The sequence below is a fragment of the Felis catus genome, chromosome A1 (assembly GCF_018350175.1).
Source record: "Felis catus isolate Fca126 chromosome A1, F.catus_Fca126_mat1.0, whole genome shotgun sequence".
NCBI classification, from domain to species: Eukaryota; Metazoa; Chordata; class Mammalia; order Carnivora; family Felidae; genus Felis; species Felis catus.
Window position 1 is genome coordinate 21,830,081 of NC_058368.1, and position 21,099 is coordinate 21,851,179.

The window sequence follows — 21,099 nt, forward strand, 5'->3', positions numbered from 1 at the left end:
ATAGTTATTAAGAAGTTTAATGCTATTCTGGGGCACTGGGGTGGCTCAGTCGGTTAAGCATCTGACTTCGGCTTAGGTCATGATCTCATGGTTTGTGGGTTCAATCCCCGAGTCAGGCTCTGTGCTGACAGCTCAGAACCTGGAGCCTGCTCCGGTTTCTGTGTCTCCCTCTGTCTCTACCCCTCCCCCACTCTCACTATGTCTCTCTCTCTCTCTCAAAAAAAAAAAAAAGCATTGGGCACCTGGGTGGCTCAGTCTGTTGAGCGACTAACTTCAGCTCAACTCATGATCTCATGTGAGTTTGAGCCCCGTGTCAGGCTCTGTGCTGACAGCTCAGAGCCTGGAACCTGCTTCTAATTCTGTCTCCCTCTCTCTCTCTGCCCCTCCCCCACTCATGCTCTCTTTTTCTCTCTCTGTCTCAGAAATAAACACAAAAAAATAAAAAAAATAAGCATTAAAATTTTTTTTTAAAAAAGAAGTTTAATGCTATTCTGATTCTTGATCTATTGTATGTGACCTGTTTTTCTCTTTTAGGATGTTCTGAAATTTCCCAGTATTAAGTTTTTGTATTTATCTTTATAAAATGTATTTGTATTAGGCCCTCTATAGACCCTTTCAAGGTAGAAATTCATATGTTCTGGGAAATGTTCATGTGTTATATTTCTGATAATTCATCCCCCTTTACTTTTTTGTATTTCTGGCATACCCATTATTCTGATGCCAAACTTTTGGACTAGTTCTCTAGTATTCTTATGTTTTAATTTCCTGTTCTATATCTCTTATATTTTATTCTATTTTTTAGGGGATTTTTATTTCTACTTCATCTCCCAACTTTGTGTTAGATTTTTCCATGTAGATTCCAAGAACTCTTTCTTGTTATCTAAATATTTTTTATAGCAATTTGCCTCATGGGTGTGATATCTATTCTTATTTCCAAGGACATACATATTTTTAAGTTCATCTTATTTTTAAGGGAGAGAGAAAGAGAGAGTGTGATCGGGGGAGGGACAGAGGAAGAGGGAGAGAGAGAATCCCAAACAGGCTCCGCACTGTCAGTGTGGAGTCTTACGCAGGGCTCAATCTCATGAACTGTAAGATCATGAACTGAGCTGAAATCAAGAGTCAGTCACTTAACCAACTGAGCCACCCAGGTGCCCCGACTATTTCTAAGGATATTTATTGTTTGTGGGAAGTTTTCTTTTGTTTCCTGCAATGATCTCTTTTTCCTGAGTTACTTTTGTTTTGTCTCTCTCTTTCATGTTGGAGGCTCTTTGTCACAAGTTCTGTCAACCTTTATTGTCTGTTTTCATTTGAGTAATGCCTTGCCCAGGACATCCACACTGTGCCAGGCATTATCCATGGCCCTCGTGAAGGGCAAAGTGTGGCTTTACAGTAGACAGGTCTAGCAGTCCCTGCCTTCACCAAACTTAGCTTCACCACTAGTAAGATATGCAGATGTTATCTCCTGATGGGATGCAATATGAGGTGGAAAGCTGCACCTATAGGACTTGCCAAAAACACCTTATCTGAATGTATTCAGGCCTTTAGATCTAAATTCCAGTTGACAGCATTTACAAGAGATACAGGGACAAGTTAAATGATACCACAAGGAAACAATCAGGACCCTTCTTCAGGTAAGTGGCCTGGTCCCTTCAAAAAAGATAACACTGTGGGGCAAATAGAAGGAAGAGGACTGTTCTAGGAAGGAGAATAAAGAGACATAATAACCAAATGCAATGACATTCTAGGAACAATGGGGGAAATTTGAATATGGATTGAATATTAGAATATATTAAGGAATTATTTTAAATTTTCTTAAGCCTGACCATGGATTATATGTGGATTTTAATTATGTATGATGATGTCCTTATACTGAAATATGCAGGGGTGAAATATCATAATGTCTGCAGCTCCTTTTCAAATGGTTCAGAGAAACAACGTATGTACACACTTCTACCTAAAGATACAGATAAAGCAAAGGGGCGCTTGGGTGGCTCAGTCACTTAAGTGTCTGACTTCAGCTCAGGTCATGATCTCATGGTTCATGAGTTCAAGCCCCGCATCGGGCTCTGCACTGGCGTCGCGGTGCCTGCTTGGGATTCTCTCTCTCCCTGTCTCTCTCTGCCCCATCCACTGATCATGCTCTCTCTCTCTCAAACATGAATAAACATTTATTAAAAAAAAATAAATAAAGATAAAGCAAATATGTTAAGATGCTAACTATTGTAGAACTTAAGAGGTAGGTATATGGGTGTTCGTTATATTTGGAAATATAATGAATAATTCCATAATAAAATGGAGGTGGAAAAAAAAGAAGAAGATACCAAAAAGCGGCTAGAAGCTTGTGCGAACCCTGGGTCTATGGGCAGGGCCCATCATTTGGTGAGCCCACTGTTTCATCAGAGGACCTTCAAATGTCAATGTCATGTTCCTTCTCTCTAGTTCTGTCTAGAACTCCTACAGAGCCCCCAGTCCCTGCCTGGGGTGTGTAAACCTCACTGCCAGCACATGGGAATTAAATGGGGAAGGGATCTGCGCAGTCTCGCCAGTCAATTCACAATCTTTCACTGACTTCTCCTGTTTTCATAGGTGTCTCACACCATCCTCAACTGGGTAATGCCTCCAGAAAATAAACCAACGGCATCCTACCAGGGAGCACGGGGACAGTTGCCTGGCGTGAGTAAAATAGTGAAGGAGTCTGAGGGTCTGTCTCTGCATATGGGCTTCCCAGCAATTCCGTTTTCAGCCCCATTTTGAAGCTCCCTGGTATTTCAGGTCTGGAGACCGCTTGGGGTTTGGTGCAGCTAATCACTTGCTAATCACTGTGAGGCTATAGAGCGTGGTCTCTGGGCCACACCTCTGCAGCTTCTGCTGTGTGACCTGGGCAAGTTATCTAACCGGTCTGTGCTTCATCTCCAAAATCAGGGCAAAAATTCTAGCATTGTTGGGGGATTATATGACTTAATGCACCTTCAACACTTAGACTAGGGCTTAGCACAGAGGAAGTCCTTTGAGCTACACACACACACCCCAAAGCCCAGCCAACTTAGGTTTCCACTTTGTCTGGTCTATGAGATCACTTTCCATCTTCCATAATAGTATTGCTATCTCAAGCCTGCTACCCTCTCTTCCGTTTTCTTTGTCCTTGTGGGGTTTGGCCCTTTTTTTTTTTCTTTTTTTTTTTAATCCCTTTGCCCTCCTGCTGATGAGGTTTGGGCAGATAGTAGAGTTACATGTATGTTGTATTTCAAAACCTTAAACCACAAGTCTCCACAGCTTTCTTTCTTTGTCCCTGCTAATGACCCCCTTCAGGTAGTATATTAATCATATTCTAGGCTGAATTCACTGGAGTGTTTCAAGCAGAGCCTGGGGAGTGAGTGTCCAGGCTTTTCAATCAGGTCTGGAACTAGCTCTTAATGTTAATCTAGAAAATGGCTGAGAAGTGCCCCAAGATGAATCTACTGGTTGAACTCCTTTCTGAAATCTGAGTCATCACCACTGGCTGAGGGGAAGGAAGGGCTCGTGGCATGACAGGCCACCTCAAAGCTTGTGTAAGAACCTTGTGACCCACGGCTGTGTCAGAACAAAAACAACCAGCGGTCTTCTCACCCCCACAGCCCAGAGCTCTTGATTCCTAGGGATCATCTGATCCCTGGAGAACTTAATCTTATCCCTAAGTGGTAGAAGGGTGGATCTTTGTGAATGTCTTACTTGAAGAGTTTGGAATGCTGGTTTAAAAGAATGAACTCCCTCCCCAGCTAAGATCAGGCCCATGGAATTCTGTGAGCTTCAGTTCTTCCACCTGGGTCATGGTGTTGGCTGCACTTGGAGAAGCCCTGCTCAAAGTGCAGGATACAACTGAGGAAAAAGTGGCTTTTCCAATTAAAGAATGACACTACCTTCTGGCTACTTGTCTCTTTTACTTTAGCACACTCTACTGACAGAAGTAAAAGCGCTTGGACTACTTATTTTCCATTTTCCATCCCCCACCGTTGTCTACTCTGCTCTACACCCTGGGAGGCCAGCCTCTGATGGAGAGCATGGGAGGGTGGGAGGAAGGAGAATCCAGATTGTTAATCCCCTGCTCACTCCCCATTCCAGAGGGGTGTTCCCAGGCTAACCAGTCAGCTCTCCACTCCTGGGCTCAGGGCCATCTTTTCTAAGTAAGAAAAGGTGAGAAGGTGGCAGTCCCACACACCCAGACCTTCCCTCGGGGGCCTTCTTTCTGCACACAGTAGGTCCTTGCTGTGGGAACAATGAGAGGCATGTGGCCCACATTCACATGGCCTCAAGCAAAGTTGTGAAGTTCCAGCTTTTTCCTTTCTGGGAGCACTTCTTATGTTTTTCAACTGTTCTCAACTTTAAGCTTTGCTTTCTTAGCAAAACCTCTCCTGCAAAGATTTTGAGAACTCATTCCCATTAAAGTGCAGATAACTAACTATCCTTGCTGCCCTTCTTCTGGTAAATTTTCTTTTAAAAACTAAGTCCAAAGGATGAACCTGTAAACGTAGAATTTCAAAGAGAAGTGGAATTGAGTGTGGGATTCAATTTCCAGTCTTCTGAAATCATTCCTATGCGTTCAACCTACTAGTCTTTATAAGAGGAGGGTGTATTTAAATGTGGTGGACAAAGCATAATGCATAAACTTGTTCAATAACTATGTTGTACACCTGAAACTAATGTAGCATTGTGTGTCAGCTATACTCAAGTAATAAAAAAAGAAAGTGCATGGAGGAGATACTAATTGTAGGCTTCCAGCACTCATAGTGAACGTGCTCTGGGCCAGGAAGGGGCAGAAGAGAAGCACTGAAATAGAGATGTTAGTAGATGTGGTAAGAAGGCAGATGGAGGCTAAGTGTCCAGAGTTTCAGAATTCAGAAGAGCTATCTTGCTGTCTTTTGACCTCAGTCCCATTCCTTCCCCCCACCCCCCAGCCACTCTCTCACCAGCAGTGACACCCTCTTTACTCCAGAACAAGTCTGGGTCTGGAAAATCCTAAGGGTGGCAGAAGGGATCTGCAAGAAAAGTCTGGGCCCCCAGAACTCTGTGTTTCATATGCATTTTAGCATGACTTCATTGTTGTCCCACATCGAAAGCTGGACTACATGTTAGAGGCCAGGGACCACGTGTCTCCTTCGTCCTGTAGCTCTTGTACATAGTTCAGTGTTTTGCACATAGTGGGTGCTCAAGAGATGCGAGTTGACTACATGGACGCATTACCACACTGAATTCTCACAAGAACTTTGTGAGGTACCCCCTATTATCATTCCCATTCTGTAGATGAGGCAGCTGGAACTTCATTGGGTTCGGGCGCCTGGGTGGTGCAGTCGGTTAAGTGTCCGACTTCAGCCAGGTCACGATCTCGCGGTCCGTGAGTTCGAGCCCCGCGTCAGGCTCTGGGCTGATGGCTCAGAGCCCGGAGCCTGTTTCCGATTCTGTGTCTCCCTCTCTCTCTGCCCCTCCCCCGTTCATGCTCTGTCTCTCTCTGTCCCAAAAATAAATAAACGTTGAAAAAAAAAAAATCTGCCCCAGGTTACCCAGTTGGTGAGGCACAGAGCTGGTGTACTAGTCAGTTCTGACTGACTTTATGGCCAGACTCCAAGCCAGTGCACTTGACTGCGTTTAGACAATACCGATTTGAGCAAAGTGGAGGGGGGTGGGCGAGGTGCTGTAGCTCCATCTTGGTAGTGATTCTCTCATGGAAGAATTTTTGTAACCCTGAAAATCTTTATGTACATTTCTTTATATTCTTTATATTTTCCCTCCTGGTTAGGTTAACATTTAGTGAAGTTTGTGGAATTCAAAAAGGTAGGTAAAAATGGCAAAATGACATAGTGTCAATGTTCATAATCTGGAGATAATTTATAATCATGATGCCTCCTTTTATTTGAAGAATTGGAAATGCTTTTATGAGAACTAATTTGTTTAGATTTGTGATTTCATGCTTGAAGTAGGTTGCAGAAATATCCACATGGATGTTTCCAGGCTCCAAATTGTGGCGGGGGTGGGGGAAGGGGGGTCAGGGGAGGGAGAAGGATTCATTATGAGGTCCTAGCTTGAAATCTGAGGCAGAACAATGCCATTTCTTCATGGAAAAGTTTTAAATACTTATGCTCTGTAGCTACATAGCCAAATTTCCTTGGGGGTGAATGTGTCAGAGGAGTGGATATCAAGACAATGAGGTAAAAATGAAAGACTCCTTTTTTTTCCTTTCCAAAATTATTTTGTTTTTCCTCAGCTGCTGCTTTTACGAGCCGTGTGGGAAAGGGATGCAGGGGTCACGCTTCACCACACCAAGAAATCCTTCTCTCAGTAAGTTGAAGGCAGTCACAGGTTTCCATGATCTTGTGAGAGGAGAATGCCATGGGTCATACTGAACTCATGTTCCTCGTTCCTAATTAAGTGTCCTCTAGAAACCTTCTAGCATGCATTCCGGTTGATTACCCCTTACCAATGTGATTGTACTCATCATGGGTACAACCAGAAGTTCACAGAGCAAACCAATGGGAGCTGTTGGGGAAATATAATTAAAATCAAATCTCCTGCCAACCCAGAAAACCTCTCCACAAAGGTAGTAGAGAAAGAAAACAGTTTTCTTTTTTAAAAAAAGGTTTTTTAATGTTTATTTTTGAGAGAGAGAGACAGACAGAATGCGAGTGGTGGAGGGGGTAGAGAGAGAGGGAGACACAGAATCTGAAGCAGGCTCCAGGCTCTGAACTGTCAGCACAGAGCCCGACACGGGGCTGGAACTCACGGACTGCAAGACCATGACCTGAGGAGAAGTCAGATGCTTAACCAACTGAGCCACCCGGGCACCCTAAGAAAACAGTTTTCTTACTGAATAAGCATTCAACCAGAATGTGATGTGCATCATAGGCAATTGGCTAGAGATTGCAAAGACAAGAAGGAATCTCACTCTTTTAAACGGCTAGGCAGTCACACAACCTATTACCGACATAATAACCAATCCTCAAGTTAGAGGACTTAACAGCACCATTTGTCACTCAAGGTTCATCCTAGATTTACCTGGTAATTGGGGTCACCATCTGTTAGGTAATTGACTTTAACCTAAAGAGAAACAAACTTCTCAGATCTTTATGACAGGAGATGGTTTTGCAACTTTGAGGGAGGCACCTGCCCAGTTAGGCTCCTACCCTCCTACAGAGACTGAGAGATAGGCCCCGTCTCCCTTGATGATAACATTTCAAAGGGATTGGTCCCAGATCATGGAGAAAGACATTCCTGAGTCCTAAAGCTGGCAACAGCCTTAGCTTTTTAAAAGGATTTACATACATTTCACGGGGCACCTGGGTGGCTCAGTCAGTTAAGCGTCTGCTCAGGTCATGATCTCATGGGTTCAAACCTCGTGTTGGGCTTTGTGCTGACGGCTCAGAGCCTGGAGCCTGCTTTCGATTCTGTGTCTCCCTCTCTCTTTTACCCTCCCCTGTTCACGCTCTCTCTCTCGCTCTCAAAAATAAATAAACATTAATAAAAATTTTTGAAAAGGACTTACATACATTTCAAAGAGATGGAGGAAAGAACTTACGAATTGTCTGAAGTAAATGCTCTAAGAAAAGGGGTGCAGGGAGACATCTCTTATTTTCAACAGGGACAGTTAAGCTTCCTATTTTGAATTTGTATTTGCCCTCACAGGCAGCCTAGGTTGGCCTCTCTACCTCCTGTTCATTCAGGGACTCTCCCATCTTGTGCCAGGCTCTGCAGAAAGAGGCACACGCTCATCATTCATAGCTCATTCATAGCTCATCGTTCCTATTTGACTTCCATCTGTCTGAAGGCTGGGCCTGGGGCTTCTGGAAGGGAGTGCCCCACCCCCATTCTCCACTCACTCTGCCGAGTTGTGTCATTTTGGTTCTGAGGAAGGTGCAAGTCTTGTGTGAGGGGACCTCACCACCCCACCTGAGGTTGGGGCAGGGACACTTGAAGTGTCGATGTGTGTTTTAAATCCTTGAGGACAAGAAGGAAAGACAGGGTCCTGGATCACCCACATGCGGGGCATGGGTGCCTGGTCCACATTGAGGGACACAACTACCCCACCTCAGCAGTAGGAGGCACATGTCGTAGACCAGTGAGGACGGACCACTGAAAACCACAACGTAGCAGAACCGAGTCAAAACCAAAGCCTGCAGCCCAACTTGGCAAAGGATGGATTCTGACCAAGGGAGGAAGGAGAAAACCCTTCCAAATCAGTGAGCCAGAAAGGGAGAAACTCAGCCTCACGTTCAGATGGGTAAGCAGCTCTCCAAACTAGGACAGTTCTCCCTGTACACAGTGTTACAGAAAGAGAAAGACCAGAGTCATTTCAATATAAGAAAATAGACACCCACTGTTCTGCATGTAGAGCTACATCCGCTGGCACACGTTCCTGCTCCTTCACTCGCTCTTGGGGACTAATGGGAGGCTGACGGATCTGAAAGGTGTGGGGCAATTGGGACAGGCCAAACACCTCTCAGGTAAGGACAGCACCATCAAAAACAAAACAAAACATATATATGTACATATATATACATATGTGTATATATATATGTGTGTGTATATATATATGTAATGAATATGTGTATGTATCTCTGAGCAGAAGAGCAGGAGGGAAAACCTTCTACCTGTCCCCCTTGCCTCCCGCTTCTGTGGCCCTGGAGGGCGCTGGCCTGTCTCAGGCGGGGAAGCAAGGGCTGAGGCTCCCCTCCTGACTACTGACTGCCCCACTTTTCAGTTGCCAGTAAGAAAGGGAGTGTAATTCCCAGGAGTAAGGGCTCTCCTGAACCTAGTGTCACTTTTGCTTCTGGACAGGCAAGACTCTCACCCCCATGGTCCTCAGGGAAGGCCCTGAGAAAGGATGGAGTCCCACCCTCCCTCCAGCACCACCAGTGTTAACAGGTGGAAGCAGAAGGAAGGATGGGCGCCCCCTGGCACCCTCCTTTCAGGCACTGGCTCTGGGCGCCATGGCTGCTCTCAACGGCTGCCTTCGGGGGCTTGGCCTCTCCCGAGGTCCCCTAGCACACCCTGCTACGTCCTCACTTAGCCTTCTGTCTCCTGCTAGGACTAAAATGCAGGTGGTTCTGAGCATGACATGTTGCAGAAACAGCACAGATGACTTTTTCCTGTTGTTTGTACTACAGAGGATGCCTGACGTGCAGGTTTGTCCTGGCGTTTTGGCTCCCGAGCTGACGAACCTCCTGGAGCTCTCATTTTGGGGATTTCGTTCTGGACACTTCAGAGGGCCTGAGGACTCCCTGCCAGCTCATCCAGTTCAGTAGCTTCAGTCAGCTATTCATTTCTCACCCAGATGCTTAATGAACAGCCCTCAGTACCTAATATCGTTACAGGCTTCCAAGAGGATCAAAGGCTGTAAGGCATCCCCTGATCTCTAGGAACTTAGACCATACTTGTGGAGGCCACATGCCCACACATGGAACAGCCCCACTTCAGGCACTGAGAAGGGGGTCAGCACCATGAGAGTTCAGGAAGGGGGGTGAACATGGGCTGAGGTATCCAGGCAGAGCTTCCTGCAGAGGTGGGACCTGAGGGTCCTCAAAATCATGGGCAAGTTTCAAACAGGAAGACATCCTATGCCTAAAAAACAGCAGGGGTTTGGGAGGCTTCCCTAAGGTTGTGTGACCCTGGAGGACCCTGCCACGCTAGCATCCCTCATGTAAGTACAAGGACCGCCCGTTGACACGGAAGCTTGAAGGGCTGGAGAACAGCCCTTCATACAGAGGGGCATTGGAAAGCCAAGGAAGGTGCTGCGGGACCTTGCGTCCTGTGGGATTCCCATGCTCATGTGAGGCGAACGTCTCAGAAGCTGGTGAGGTAGAAGGCTGGCAGAACTGCCCTTGGACTCTGAGGCTCTCAACCTCACCTTCCGGCCAGAGGATTGTATAGTGAACATCCCAGAACTCACCTGCTGGGTAATCGTCTGTGACATTCCTTCCTTCCAAGCAGAGACCAGCAGGGAGTTACGGTCAACGCTACCTGGGCATGGTTCTTAACGATATTTTGCTTTGTTATCCTTCTTCCCAGATCTTATCCAAGGTGGGGTGATGAGAGGAGTTCTCCTGGGGCTTGTTAAGAGCACATCTGCCTTCAAGGATTTGGGACTCTCAGCATGTACCACCTGCTGGCCCCTTGTCCACTCTTTTTGATCTAAGCAGGGAACATACACTTGGAGCTGGACAAGAGCATGGTGTGTCCTGGTGTCAGAAAGGAGACTGGCGATTGTCAAGAGAAGAGAGACAAGTGCCATAGTCTGATGGCCGCTGTGGTGACGGGATGTCTGCACCAACAGGGCCAAGCATGTGCGTGTCAGGCAAAAGAACCCCAGTCTCCCTCTGTAACTTGCCTTCTTGCCTCAGGATCCTGTCTCCACCCAAAGTCAGCTACCCAAGCTATTTTCCTAAGTGCAGATCTCCCTGCCATATATCAAAACAGTTCAGGAGACAGTTCATGGCTGATGGACATTTGCCCATTACAGAGATACAGAAATGTTGGGTAAACTATTACCAAAACCATTGTATTTTAACACACACTGTCCTTGAACAAAAGAAGGGATATCCTCAAGTGACAGAAATGAAGACAAATCACAGCCAAAGCAGGTAAGTGTAAGCTGGGAGCCTGGAGTCCATGGAGATATGAAGGAAGCCAAGTTTAGGCTCTAGGAACTGGGCTAGTTGTAACACCTACATGGGAACAGGAGGTACGGCCTTAGGCTTGCTTGGAAAAGACAAAATGTTGATCTGAACTCAGCAGAAAAGCAAGATTATCAAAGAGACACCCCTTCCTTAAAAGGAGATTGGGAAATGCTACCCACTAAAAGAAGTATGAGGAAGCAAATGATCTATCTTGGGACAGGAGTACAAAAAAAAGAAAAAGAGAAATAGAAAGAAAGAAAAAAGAAAGAAAAAGAAAAGAAAGAAAAGAAAGAAAGAAAGAAAGAAAAGAAAAAAGGAAAGAAAGAAAGAAAGAAAGAAAGAAAGAAAGAAAGAAAGAAAAAAGAAAAGGAAAGAAAGAAAGAAAGAAAGAAAGAAAGAAAGAAAGAAAGAAAGAAAGAAAGAAAGAAAGAAAAAAAGAAAGAAAAAGAGGGGCGCCTGGGTGGCTCAGTCGGTTGAATGGTTGAATGTCTGACTTCGGCTCAGGTCATGATCTCGCAGTTCGTGAGTTTGAGCCCCGCGTCTGGCTCTGTGCTGACAGCTTGGAGCCTGGAGCCTGCTTCGGATTCTTTGTCTCCCTCTCTCTCTGCCCCTTCCCCGTTCATGCTCTGTCTCTCTCTCTCTCTCTCAAAAGTAAATAAACATTAAAAAAATTAAAAAAAAAGAAGAAGAAAGAGAGAAAGAAGAAAGAAGGAAAGAGTCACCTGTCAGAAATTGAATCACTAGGGCCTATGCCATGCATGGGCACAGAATCCAGATCGATGCCACCCATGAGGCCCATGGGCCCCGAAGCAGAGAAACTAACATAATGTTTGACCTAAAACAGGTGAAACCTCCAGGAGCCTAGTAGATACTAAGGTGAAACCACTCTGTGTAGAAACACTGTCACAACCCAGGGCACATGGGAGTCACACAGGAAAAACAAATCCTCCCGAAGATGAGCTCACAATACAAAGTGACAAATCACATGAGGAAAGGAGGCTCTGTGCGTGGGAACCATCAAATGCATCCAGCAGGGCATTCACCATCTCAAGGACTGTAGGTCATAGAACCATCTGGAAGAAACTATAAACACATCCACACCCAGCGCTTCAAGAGTAGAACCCAGCAGTTCTGGCCCCATCCCAACTTGTTCCTCTTGTGTCCATCTTCTCAGATCATTCGGATCCCTCCTGTCACATACACTCAACACCTTGAGCCGTTTTCAAATTCTTCTTCTCTCAGCTTTTACCCTTAAAACTGGCTTTCAATTTCCCATCTCTTTCCCTCCTCTCCAGGGTTACTGTGAAGGCCACCTAGCGGGTCTTCCTGCCTGCCTGCCTCCAGTGTCTCCCTTCTGTTTATTCCACCGTCGCACTGCCACTAAGTTATCTTCCTAAATGGCAAGTCCAGCGGTTTCACTTCCCTGAGCCAGATTACAAAAGTCCAGATCTTCCCCAACTTGGACTTGAGTTCTTTCCAGTTTTGTTTCCTATTATAATGCACCCACCCCTCACTCCAGCCTCCTGCTTGGGCCACTCCAGCTTACTTGTTCTTCCTTCACTCCCCCTTACGCCTCCAAGCAGTCTCCTCCCTTTGACTAGGCTGCTCCTCTCGTAAATCTGCTGAAGGTCAACCTTGGCTTAAACCTTCTAGAAACATGTCCTGGAAGAACACAAGTATCATTTGGGCTAGACTTATCTGGTTTCAAATTCCAGATCTGTCACTTAATAGCTCTGTGCCTCAAGCAAGTCGCAACCTCTCCCAACCTCAGTCTCTAATTATGCCAAATGAGAATGATACCTACTTTGCAGAGTTGAGAGAATGACAGATAATCTATGGAAAGCCCCGAGCACAGAACTTGGCCCCAGTGAGTGCTCAATCAACAGTTGCTGAATTGAGACTCTATCTGCATTTTTATGGGAGTTTTGTCTTATTGCTTTCTTAGCCAGAGCTCCATGATGGCCAAGGCCTTGTCCAATCTGTCTTTGCATCTTTGCACTTTCCTGTGTCTGACACAGGAAAACCGTCTACTGACAAGTACTGGAAAGAACTCGGCATGACTAACCTGATGTTAGAAGGGAAGAATTTGAGTAGGAGGACCGGGTGGATCTCAGATGTTGGAGGGGTATTGAGGGCCCGTTTATACTGCGTCACTCCAGACAGGGAGCTATAAGGAGCATAGTTGTAGCCCAGGGTAGCTCCAACATGTAGAGCTGTTTAACATGAGAGCACGTGTCAAATATAAGCTGCTGGCCATTAAAAACTCAGATTATAGGGGTGCCTGGGTGGCTCAGGCGGTTAAGCGTCCGACTTCAGCTCAGGTCATGATCTCACGGTTTGTGAGTTCGAGCCCCATGTCTGGCTCTGTGCTGAGAGCTTAGAGCCTAAAGCCTGCTTTGGTTTCTATGTCTCCCTCTCTCTCTCTCTCTCTCTCTCTGCCCTCCCCTTCTTATGCTCTCTCTCTCTCTCTCAAAAAATAATAAATAAAACATTAAAAAAAACCCTCAGATTATAGAAAGTATTCCTGGGTTGGATGATGGATAAGACCAGATCAGTGATTCTTAACTTTTACGAGTCACAAAATGGATCTTCTTCCCCACCCCACCCCCAAAACAGGTTCCAAGCATAATATTTTGCAAATAATTTCGGGAGGTTTGTGGTTCCTAGGTTAAGATCACCTGAAAACCCTTGTAGGATGCTGTGTTCAACTTTCATTTTTACTATTAATAATGAGAAAGAAGCATTTCTGTGGCATGTGTTTTCAAAATTCACACTTGACATCTAAAGGGCCTGGCTCATAACTAAAAACTCAGTGCCTTTTGTCCAAATTCAATGTTCTATACATTTTTTTTAAATTAAATGAATGAATTAATGAAATCTTTGATTAATCTGATCTTTAAGGGAAAATGTGTGCTGTCAGAAGAAAAGAGAAGGAAAAAAAAGACAAAAATGAAACGCTTTAGACAAAGACCAATATTGGATGATAAAAGGTAGAGAAGAGGGGCGCGTGGGTGGCTCAGTTGGTTAAGTGACTGACTCCTGATTTTGGTTCAGATCATGATCTCATGGTTTGTGGGTTTGAACCCTGTGTCAGTCTCCACGCTGACAGTGTGGAGCCTGCTTAGGATTCTGTCTCTCCTTCTCTCTCTGCCCCTCCTCTGCCCTCTCTCTCTCTCTCTCTCTCTCTCTTTCTCAAAACAAATAAACTTAAAAAAAAAAAAAGGTAGAGAAGAATTAATCAGCATCAGAGAAAAGGATAAATTTTGGAAGGTCTTAACTCCAGCCTCTTGCCCAGGGCTCAGTGCCCCTGTGAACTTCTAAACCCAAGACTCTGTGGGGGCAGAGTCGCCTACTCAATTCTGCTGGTCCTGGCTGCTGGCACTCAGCGTGATCTCGGCATATACCCAGAGGCTCCCAGGGAAAAATCACTCATAACATTGTGACCATGTCCAGAAGATATTCTAATCTGATTTTGAAACCTCGTTCCCTCTGTGAATTTAGATCTTAATTACCATGCAACCATTCATTGTTCTATTATTACAATTGCTCGGTTCACCCTTGGTCATGAGTTATTAAATGAAGTGTGTGGAGGCATTTTTTGCCCCTTAGGGTATTATTATTCAAAGAAGAGTTGATTTTCTTATTTTTTCTTTGTAATTAAAAAAAAAATTTTTAATGTTTATTTTTGAGATGAGTATGAGCAGGGGAGGGGCAGAGAGAGGGAGACACAGAATCTGAAGCAGGGTCCGGGCTCTGAGCTGTCAGCACGGAGCCTGACATGGGCTTGAACCCACAAACCATGAGATCATGACCTGAGCTGAAGTGGGACGCCCAACCAACTGAGCCACCCAGGTGCCCCATAGTTGATTTTCAACATAAACACTAGTGACAACAAGCTTCAAGAGGAAAATATCCTGTCCAAGCACAGAAGGACTTCTCGTCTGATAAACTGAGCTTAGGATTCTTAAGGCCCAGCTGATTCTTTCGGGTCGATTCAGCAAAGATATGCTGCTGCGCCCAGATCGCGTCTTCCTGCTCTCCCCACTCCCTGCCCCGCCTGTGCTCACGTAGACACGCAGTGGCTGCGGGATTTCAGGAGGCTCCTCAGGCTCTGTAGGGCCTCTGGCAGCCCGGCGCCAGTGAGGGCACTGCAGGCCCGAAGCTCCCAGCTGCGGTCCTGGAACCTCTCCAGGCCCAGCCTCTCTCGGATCTCCAGCAGCGGCAGGGCATCTGGCGCCTCCTGCTTGTTGGCCAGCACCAAGAAAGGGACGCTGGCCATGTGTGGGTCGTCCAGGACTTCCATGAGCTCAGCCACTGCCTCGGGTAAGCGGGCTTCATCGGTGCTATCCAGCACATACACGAGGACATCCGTGCCTTCCAGGTGGTCCTTCCAGCTGGCCCGGAGCTGGGTCTGCCCCCCCACATCCCAGAGAGTCAGAGACACGTGCCCCGGTGCTTCCAGAGGCTCCACGTTGAAACCAACAGTGGGCAGGGTCTCCACCATCTGGTGGCCCTTCAGTTTGTACAGGAGCGTGGTCTTGCCTGCTGAGTCGAGGCCTATCATCACCACCTGGGCCTCTGCCTTGTGATCTCGGGAATTCACAGAACCCATGGTGGCCACTGCTAACCCCTAGGGGAGAAAGGCCAGGTGCGCACATAAGCCATTCTTTTCTGAGGGAACACACATGCATCCAGGCAAATGGAAGAAGAGGCTCTACTCCAAAAGTAGGAAGTGTTTATACAAGGTCAGGTTTCAAACACAGGCCTGGGCTCTGAAAGGGCCAGGAAGTAAGGGCATATCAGTCACCATGAGCTGACCTATCTTGGGAAGGTGGGGAGGGAGCTGAGTCAGAGAAGAGGGTAGGGCCCCTGGAAGACTCCGAATGCGGGCTCACTTTCCTTGGTAGTTAAAGCAAAGAGGCAAAAGGAAGTTCTAGTTAGACATAACCTACTTCAATAGAAATGACCAAAAGATGGCTTCAGCTCTTGCTCGTCTGTGGCTTCCAGGCTCTATTTTCCTCCTGTAAGCCTAAACCCTGAAACGGAAGCTAGCTTGAGTTCAGTGCACGCAGTGAAGAGTCCAATCGGCTCATATAAGCTTCTGCCTCTGGAACTCTCCTCAGGACCAGCACCGTGCCCGGTAAACAGTGGCTATTTATAAATACTGTCGCCTGGGGACAAATTTACAAGTTGGGGCAAAGTGGTTTCCTCCATTGCCTCATCAAGGTAAATTCCCTCTAGAGCACGACTCATGTTCCTCAAGAATCCGTTTCTAAAACCAAGACCTGTTCCCGACTTAGGGGAAACCTGGCTGGGACAGGGGAAGGGACATCTGTCCCCCAGGGGTATATTCGGGCTGCCCCTTCAGGAAAATAAGACAGGTTCTGTTCCTTCCTTATGCCGGGGTGGGGGGTGGGGGGTACGAGGAAAATGAAAGTTACCTCTGTTACTAGACTGTGGCTGAAAAAGCTCCTCCTCTGTGGCCGTCTGCCCGCATCCAGCTGCAGCTGCTCTGTCCTCGTCCTGTTGTGTCCCAAGAGTGAGATGTGAAGGAAATGCAGTGACCGTTGCTGGTTCTCCTTTCCCACTTCCTTTCCCAGGTGGTCGGGGGCGGGGCAGGCTCATCAGCCCCTCCCTTCGTCCCCCCTGGACTCCCCTGGCGGTCCTGCTGGGGACGCGCCACAGAGATGTCCCCAGTTCCTCAGCTCTTGATAGAGCAAAGTCTAACACCAACCCCATTTCTTAGCTCAGAACACATGCCTTGATGTTTTTTTCTGGAGACTGGAGTGTTTGTTTGTTTGTTTGTTTTTTTACCATTTATTTATTTTTGAGAGAGAGACAGAGACAGAGCACGAGTGCGGGAGGGGCAGAGAGAGAGAGGGAGACACAGAATCCAAAGCAGGCTCCAGGCTCTGAACTGTCAGCACAGAGCCCCATGCGGAGCTGGAACTTGAGAACAGCCAGATCATGAACTGAGCGGAAGTCAGAGACTTAACCGACTGAGCCACCCAGGCGCCCCTGGAAAACAATTTTTAAAACACTGGCCAATCAGAAGCCATTGATTCTTTCTGTAACTCTCTAATTTGCATCTGCAGTTGCAGTGCTCTGGCTCTTGTAACAGGTAGCATTTGTGCTTTCTGCCTTCCCACGCGTTTCATTAAAAAGTCAAGAAGCAAATTAGGAGCTATGACTCTCCCATTTTACAAATAAAGAACAAGGCTCAGAGTAAATGATTTACTTGAGATCTTGCTGGGATTTATTCATCTCTTCCTCTTTCATGGTGCCTGCTACCCACTGAGAAAGTGCTTTGCAAAGAGCAAACATCCTGTTGTAATTGTAGGGTATTTTAACAGGAGGAAGTGGTTCGGAAAAGTCAGAAACACGGAGTGCATTATGTACACCACTGTGTTATTTGTTATCGACCTCACTGTTGTTTAGTTCTTTGGGGTGCCTGTGGCTGTAGGCTATAGTCACTTTGCAGCCAGCCTGGGCAAGTGGAAATTTATAGCCAAGGATCAGGGTGGGGGTCAGCAGATAGAAAATTACTAAGAGGTTCTGGGGAGATTCTGGCTAAGCTGACCTAACAGGATTCTTGCTGAAGTCATGCCACGTGACCAGACATCACCTGGGCGTGGCATGAGGAACCCGATCAGATATTGAGGGGATTAGATATTGAGGGCAGGGCATTCTGGTGAACACTTAGGAGGGTTGTTGTTAAAACTGGATTTTACAAGGAAATGTACAGATGGGCCGAGAAGAAGTTTCAGAAGCCTGACTGAGGTTTGGTCAAGCAAAGAATCTTTGTCGTTATGCCAAAGCAGGCTCAAAGCATTAAAGACCTGTGTGAAAGAAGGCTTGTTTGTCTTATCGTGGTGGAGGGTGATTAGATCAAGCTGAGACTTAGTCCTGTCCAGCTGATGAATCCTTGGGGAACCTGCCAGGATTTGATTTGCAGGAGGATTGGAATGGGCAGATGATAAGGACACAGGGGCTAAGGTTAAGGTGTGCCTGGGGCTTGGGAGCAAAGGGAGCAACATTGCCTTCACTCTGACCCCAGGTCCTCGGGAGGGAGGAGAGGTGGACAGAAGCTGAAGAAGCCATTGATTTGCGAAGAAAGGTTGGACTAGATACTGTTAGGTTTCCTTCAGCTCAAATATCTTATGGATACAATGGAATTTTTTTTAAGTTTATTTATTTATTTTGAGAGAGAGAACAAGCTGGGGGGGGGGGGGGTGGTGCAGGCAGAGGACCCAAAGCAGCTCTGTGCTACAGTAGAGAGCCCGATGTGGGCTTGAATTCACAAACTGAGATCATGACCTGAGCCGAAGTGGGTCACTTAACTGACTGAGCCACCTAGGCGCCCCAGTATAATGGAATTTTTATTGAGCAGCTATAAGCAAAGCTCTGTATAGTCTATCACATGAGTGAAAAAAACAAAAACAAAAAATTTCTCAAAGTGCAACTGCATGCCATATGAATGGGAGAAATCAGCATCACTCTTGTATATGAAGACTAGGGCACCATATATCAGAATTAGATATAGGATACATTGCAGACTCTTAAACTGTCTTTATTTTGCATTTTGAGTTGTACTTAGAATTATCATCACTTTTAGTGGCCTGTGAGTGTTTTACATTTACAGCACAACTTATCTCCCCTTTCTGCCATTCCTAGTTTCCATTTTATTGGTGACACCATTTCTTTATAACCAAATGAGGAACCTGGCAAAGTTGGAGGGAATTTCTGTGCCTCTCTCTTTGCTCTGTCTCCTTCCCAACAGAAACAGTATCTTGACAGTCAATCTCTCTCTCTCTCTCTCAAAACAAAACAAAAACAAAAAAATAGGAAAAGGGAATAGCAGTGGGTGATCTACTTTCTGAAATAGTGAGTGCGAGAAAGATCTAAAGGACGTGGGGAGCCTGGGTGGCTCAGTTGGTTAAGCATCTGACATCAGTCATGATCTCGTGGCTTGTGGGTTTGAGCTCTGCATCGGGCTCTGTGCTAACAGTGTGGAGCCTGCTTGGGATTCTCTCTCTTCCTCTCTCTCTGACCCTCTCCCTCTCATGCTCTCTCTCTCAAAATAAATAAACTTAAAAAAAAAGTCTAAAGGGTGTTAGACTTGCACTGAAGCAGCTTCAACTTCTGCTTCTACGTATTTGCAGGAAATTTCCTGACACTAAAAGGGAAAACAAAACAAAACAGTGGCCAGGGACTGTCTCTTGAAAATGTGCAGGAAGGACAATGTGGAGGCCAAGACAAAAGTGTGATGTGCTCCAGCCGCGCCTCAGAACAGGAGCTGATGACAGGGAGCTGTTGCTTTTTATCTTCCAAGGTTGTTTCAATATGCAAACTTGGTCTTCAGTAGCAGCTGCTATTCAATCAGCCACATTTCCTGAACTGGATAGTGTATTTTTAGTTGGCGGGGGTGGGGGGGGGGGGACACTTGATTAGAAAGGAGGTTGTAAGGTCGCTTAGTAGCTAGAAACTCAAATCAGCACTTAAGACTTCTTAACATTTCCCGTATGAGTTACTGTCATTCTGGGCAGCAACAAGCAGTGTTTACTTCACTTCTTTTCCTAAAAAAAAAAAAATCACATAAATAATGATGAATATATTGTTTTTTATCTGAGTGTCAAACAATATAAATGCCTACAGGACAAAATTCTCAAGTTCACTCTTTACATCACTACTCCCCTCCTCTGAGGTAATCAGGATTAGTAGTTTGATGCATATTTTTGCAACTATCTTTCTATATATGTACTTACATATTTTGGAGCACATGCACATGTTTTACTGTTTATTTTTTATTTATTTTTGTTTTTAATTGTATTTAAATCCAAGTTAGTTAATATATAGTGAAATAAAGATTTCAGGTGTAGAAACTAGCAGTTCATCACTTACATATAACACCCAGTGCTCATCCCAACAAATGTCCTCCTGAATGCCCATCACCCATCTAGCCCAACCCCCTCACCCAACACCCCACCAGCAACCCTCAGTTTGTTCTCTGTATTTGAGAGTCTCTTATGGTTTGCCTCCCTCTCTGTTTTTATCTTATTTTATCTTATTCCCTTCCCCTATACTGTTTATTTTTTGTTTAGGTCTTTTTAAATGTAATTGTGGTATCTGTAACTTCTTTATTACGTTGAACAATAATACATTTATGAGATCTTTCCGTGTTAGTGTATATACTAACTCATATACACTTATATTTTTATTATTTTTTAAAGGATTTATTAAATGATGAGAAGGCCACAGGAAAATACAAAAAGCATAATACAAAAATATTCACAGGTGAAATTACGTGATTCTGAGATTTGTTTATAAAGCATGTGGTAATGGAGAAGAAGTAGCTTGGGATATAATATAACAAGACTGGCCATGAATTGATAGTTGTTGAAGCCAGGTAGACAGGGTATATTATATTAGTCTTCTTATCTTGCATGCCTTTGAAATTTTCCATAGCAAAATCTAAGAAGCATATGTAAGAGGCATAAACTATTCCAGTTTACCAAATCTTTGATTCTGCCACAGCTCGCAGGCCTACAGGGCTCCTAGCACTTGTCACACTCCATATTTTTGGCCTTCTCCAGAATCTGCCGTTACCCCTGGTGGTGTGGGTCACTCCTACTTTACCCTTACCACACTTTGTATATATACAAACACACACCACACAGTCACACGCACACACATACTCCCACATTAAAGGAATTATCTTACTAAATTGAGAGCTTAAAAAATAGTTATCACCGATTGAGCCTCTAATCTGCATCATATACATTGTCTGTGTTTGTTTAGTTACTCCTCCCAGCAGCTGAATGGTAAGACTATTTCTGTCCCCTTTTATACATATGGAAACTGAGGCTAAAAATATTAAGTCACTTGCCTAGTCTTTTCTTTTTTATTCTCATTTAATTTTATATCATTGTGTCAACTATGTTCATATAAATGTGTGTAAAAAGGGATCAGTACAGACACTGAGAAGCAAGCGCAAATCTTACCGAACAGGAACATTGCCATTATTAGATGGCAGGAGATAAACTGAAGATAGGCTCTGGGTCATAGTCTGCATTTTGCTTCCTTGAGTTCTGTAAGAGCCCCTTCTGGGCAGTTAGTGTGTTAGTGTGCAAGGCCATGACGGAGTCTTAGGAAGCATAGGGCTTACCATAGTTGAGGCCACAGACAGGCCTTTCTGGTGGGATAGTGGGAAGAGAGTCAGTAGGAGTGGACTGTGCTGTATATTCTATGTCAAAGCCCACTTTCAGCTGTCAGGAATGAGCAAATCAGAATACTTCTTGGGGTAAAGGAGTATCAGCTGGTCCTGGCTGTAGGGCATGGAGAGGAGGGGACTCTTGATTTCTCATTAGCATAAGATCAAGGCCTGCCGAATACAGGTAAGAATCAGACCCAGGTTTGCCTGGGAATTTTTTCTTCCAGGTGAAGAGAATATAACAAC

At 45.3% G+C, this 21,099-nt stretch overlaps 1 protein-coding gene and 1 long non-coding RNA gene across 5 annotated transcripts in view; one reads left to right on the forward strand and one right to left on the reverse strand.

Moving 5' to 3' along the window:
* Nucleotides 1–21,099, forward strand: part of LOC123384015 — a 48,085-nt gene that overhangs the window by 9,451 nt on the left and 17,535 nt on the right. For 3 of the 4 annotated variants that reach the window (XR_006594506.1, XR_006594511.1, XR_006594504.1), the window contains exons 3-4: nt 2,590–5,808; nt 6,239–6,312. This is a non-coding gene — a long non-coding RNA (uncharacterized LOC123384015). The remainder of the gene's footprint in view (nt 1–2,589; nt 5,809–6,238; nt 6,313–21,099) is intronic. The other variant, XR_006594507.1, reaches the window with a different exon arrangement.
* On the reverse strand, nt 13,779–16,462 carry ARL11 (ADP ribosylation factor like GTPase 11). The gene is made up of 2 exons (XM_003980388.6): nt 16,085–16,462; nt 13,779–15,273 (listed from the first exon to the last, which is right to left on the reverse strand). Exon 2 carries the CDS (start codon nt 15,253–15,255, stop codon nt 14,707–14,709), a length of 549 nt encoding a protein of 182 aa, XP_003980437.3. The 5' UTR covers nt 15,256–15,273; nt 16,085–16,462; the 3' UTR covers nt 13,779–14,706.

Coding starts and splice junctions, on each gene's coding strand:
- ARL11 (XM_003980388.6), bottom strand. CDS start 15,255: ATGGGTTCTGTGAATTCCCGAGATCACAAGGCAGAGGCCCAGGTGGTG.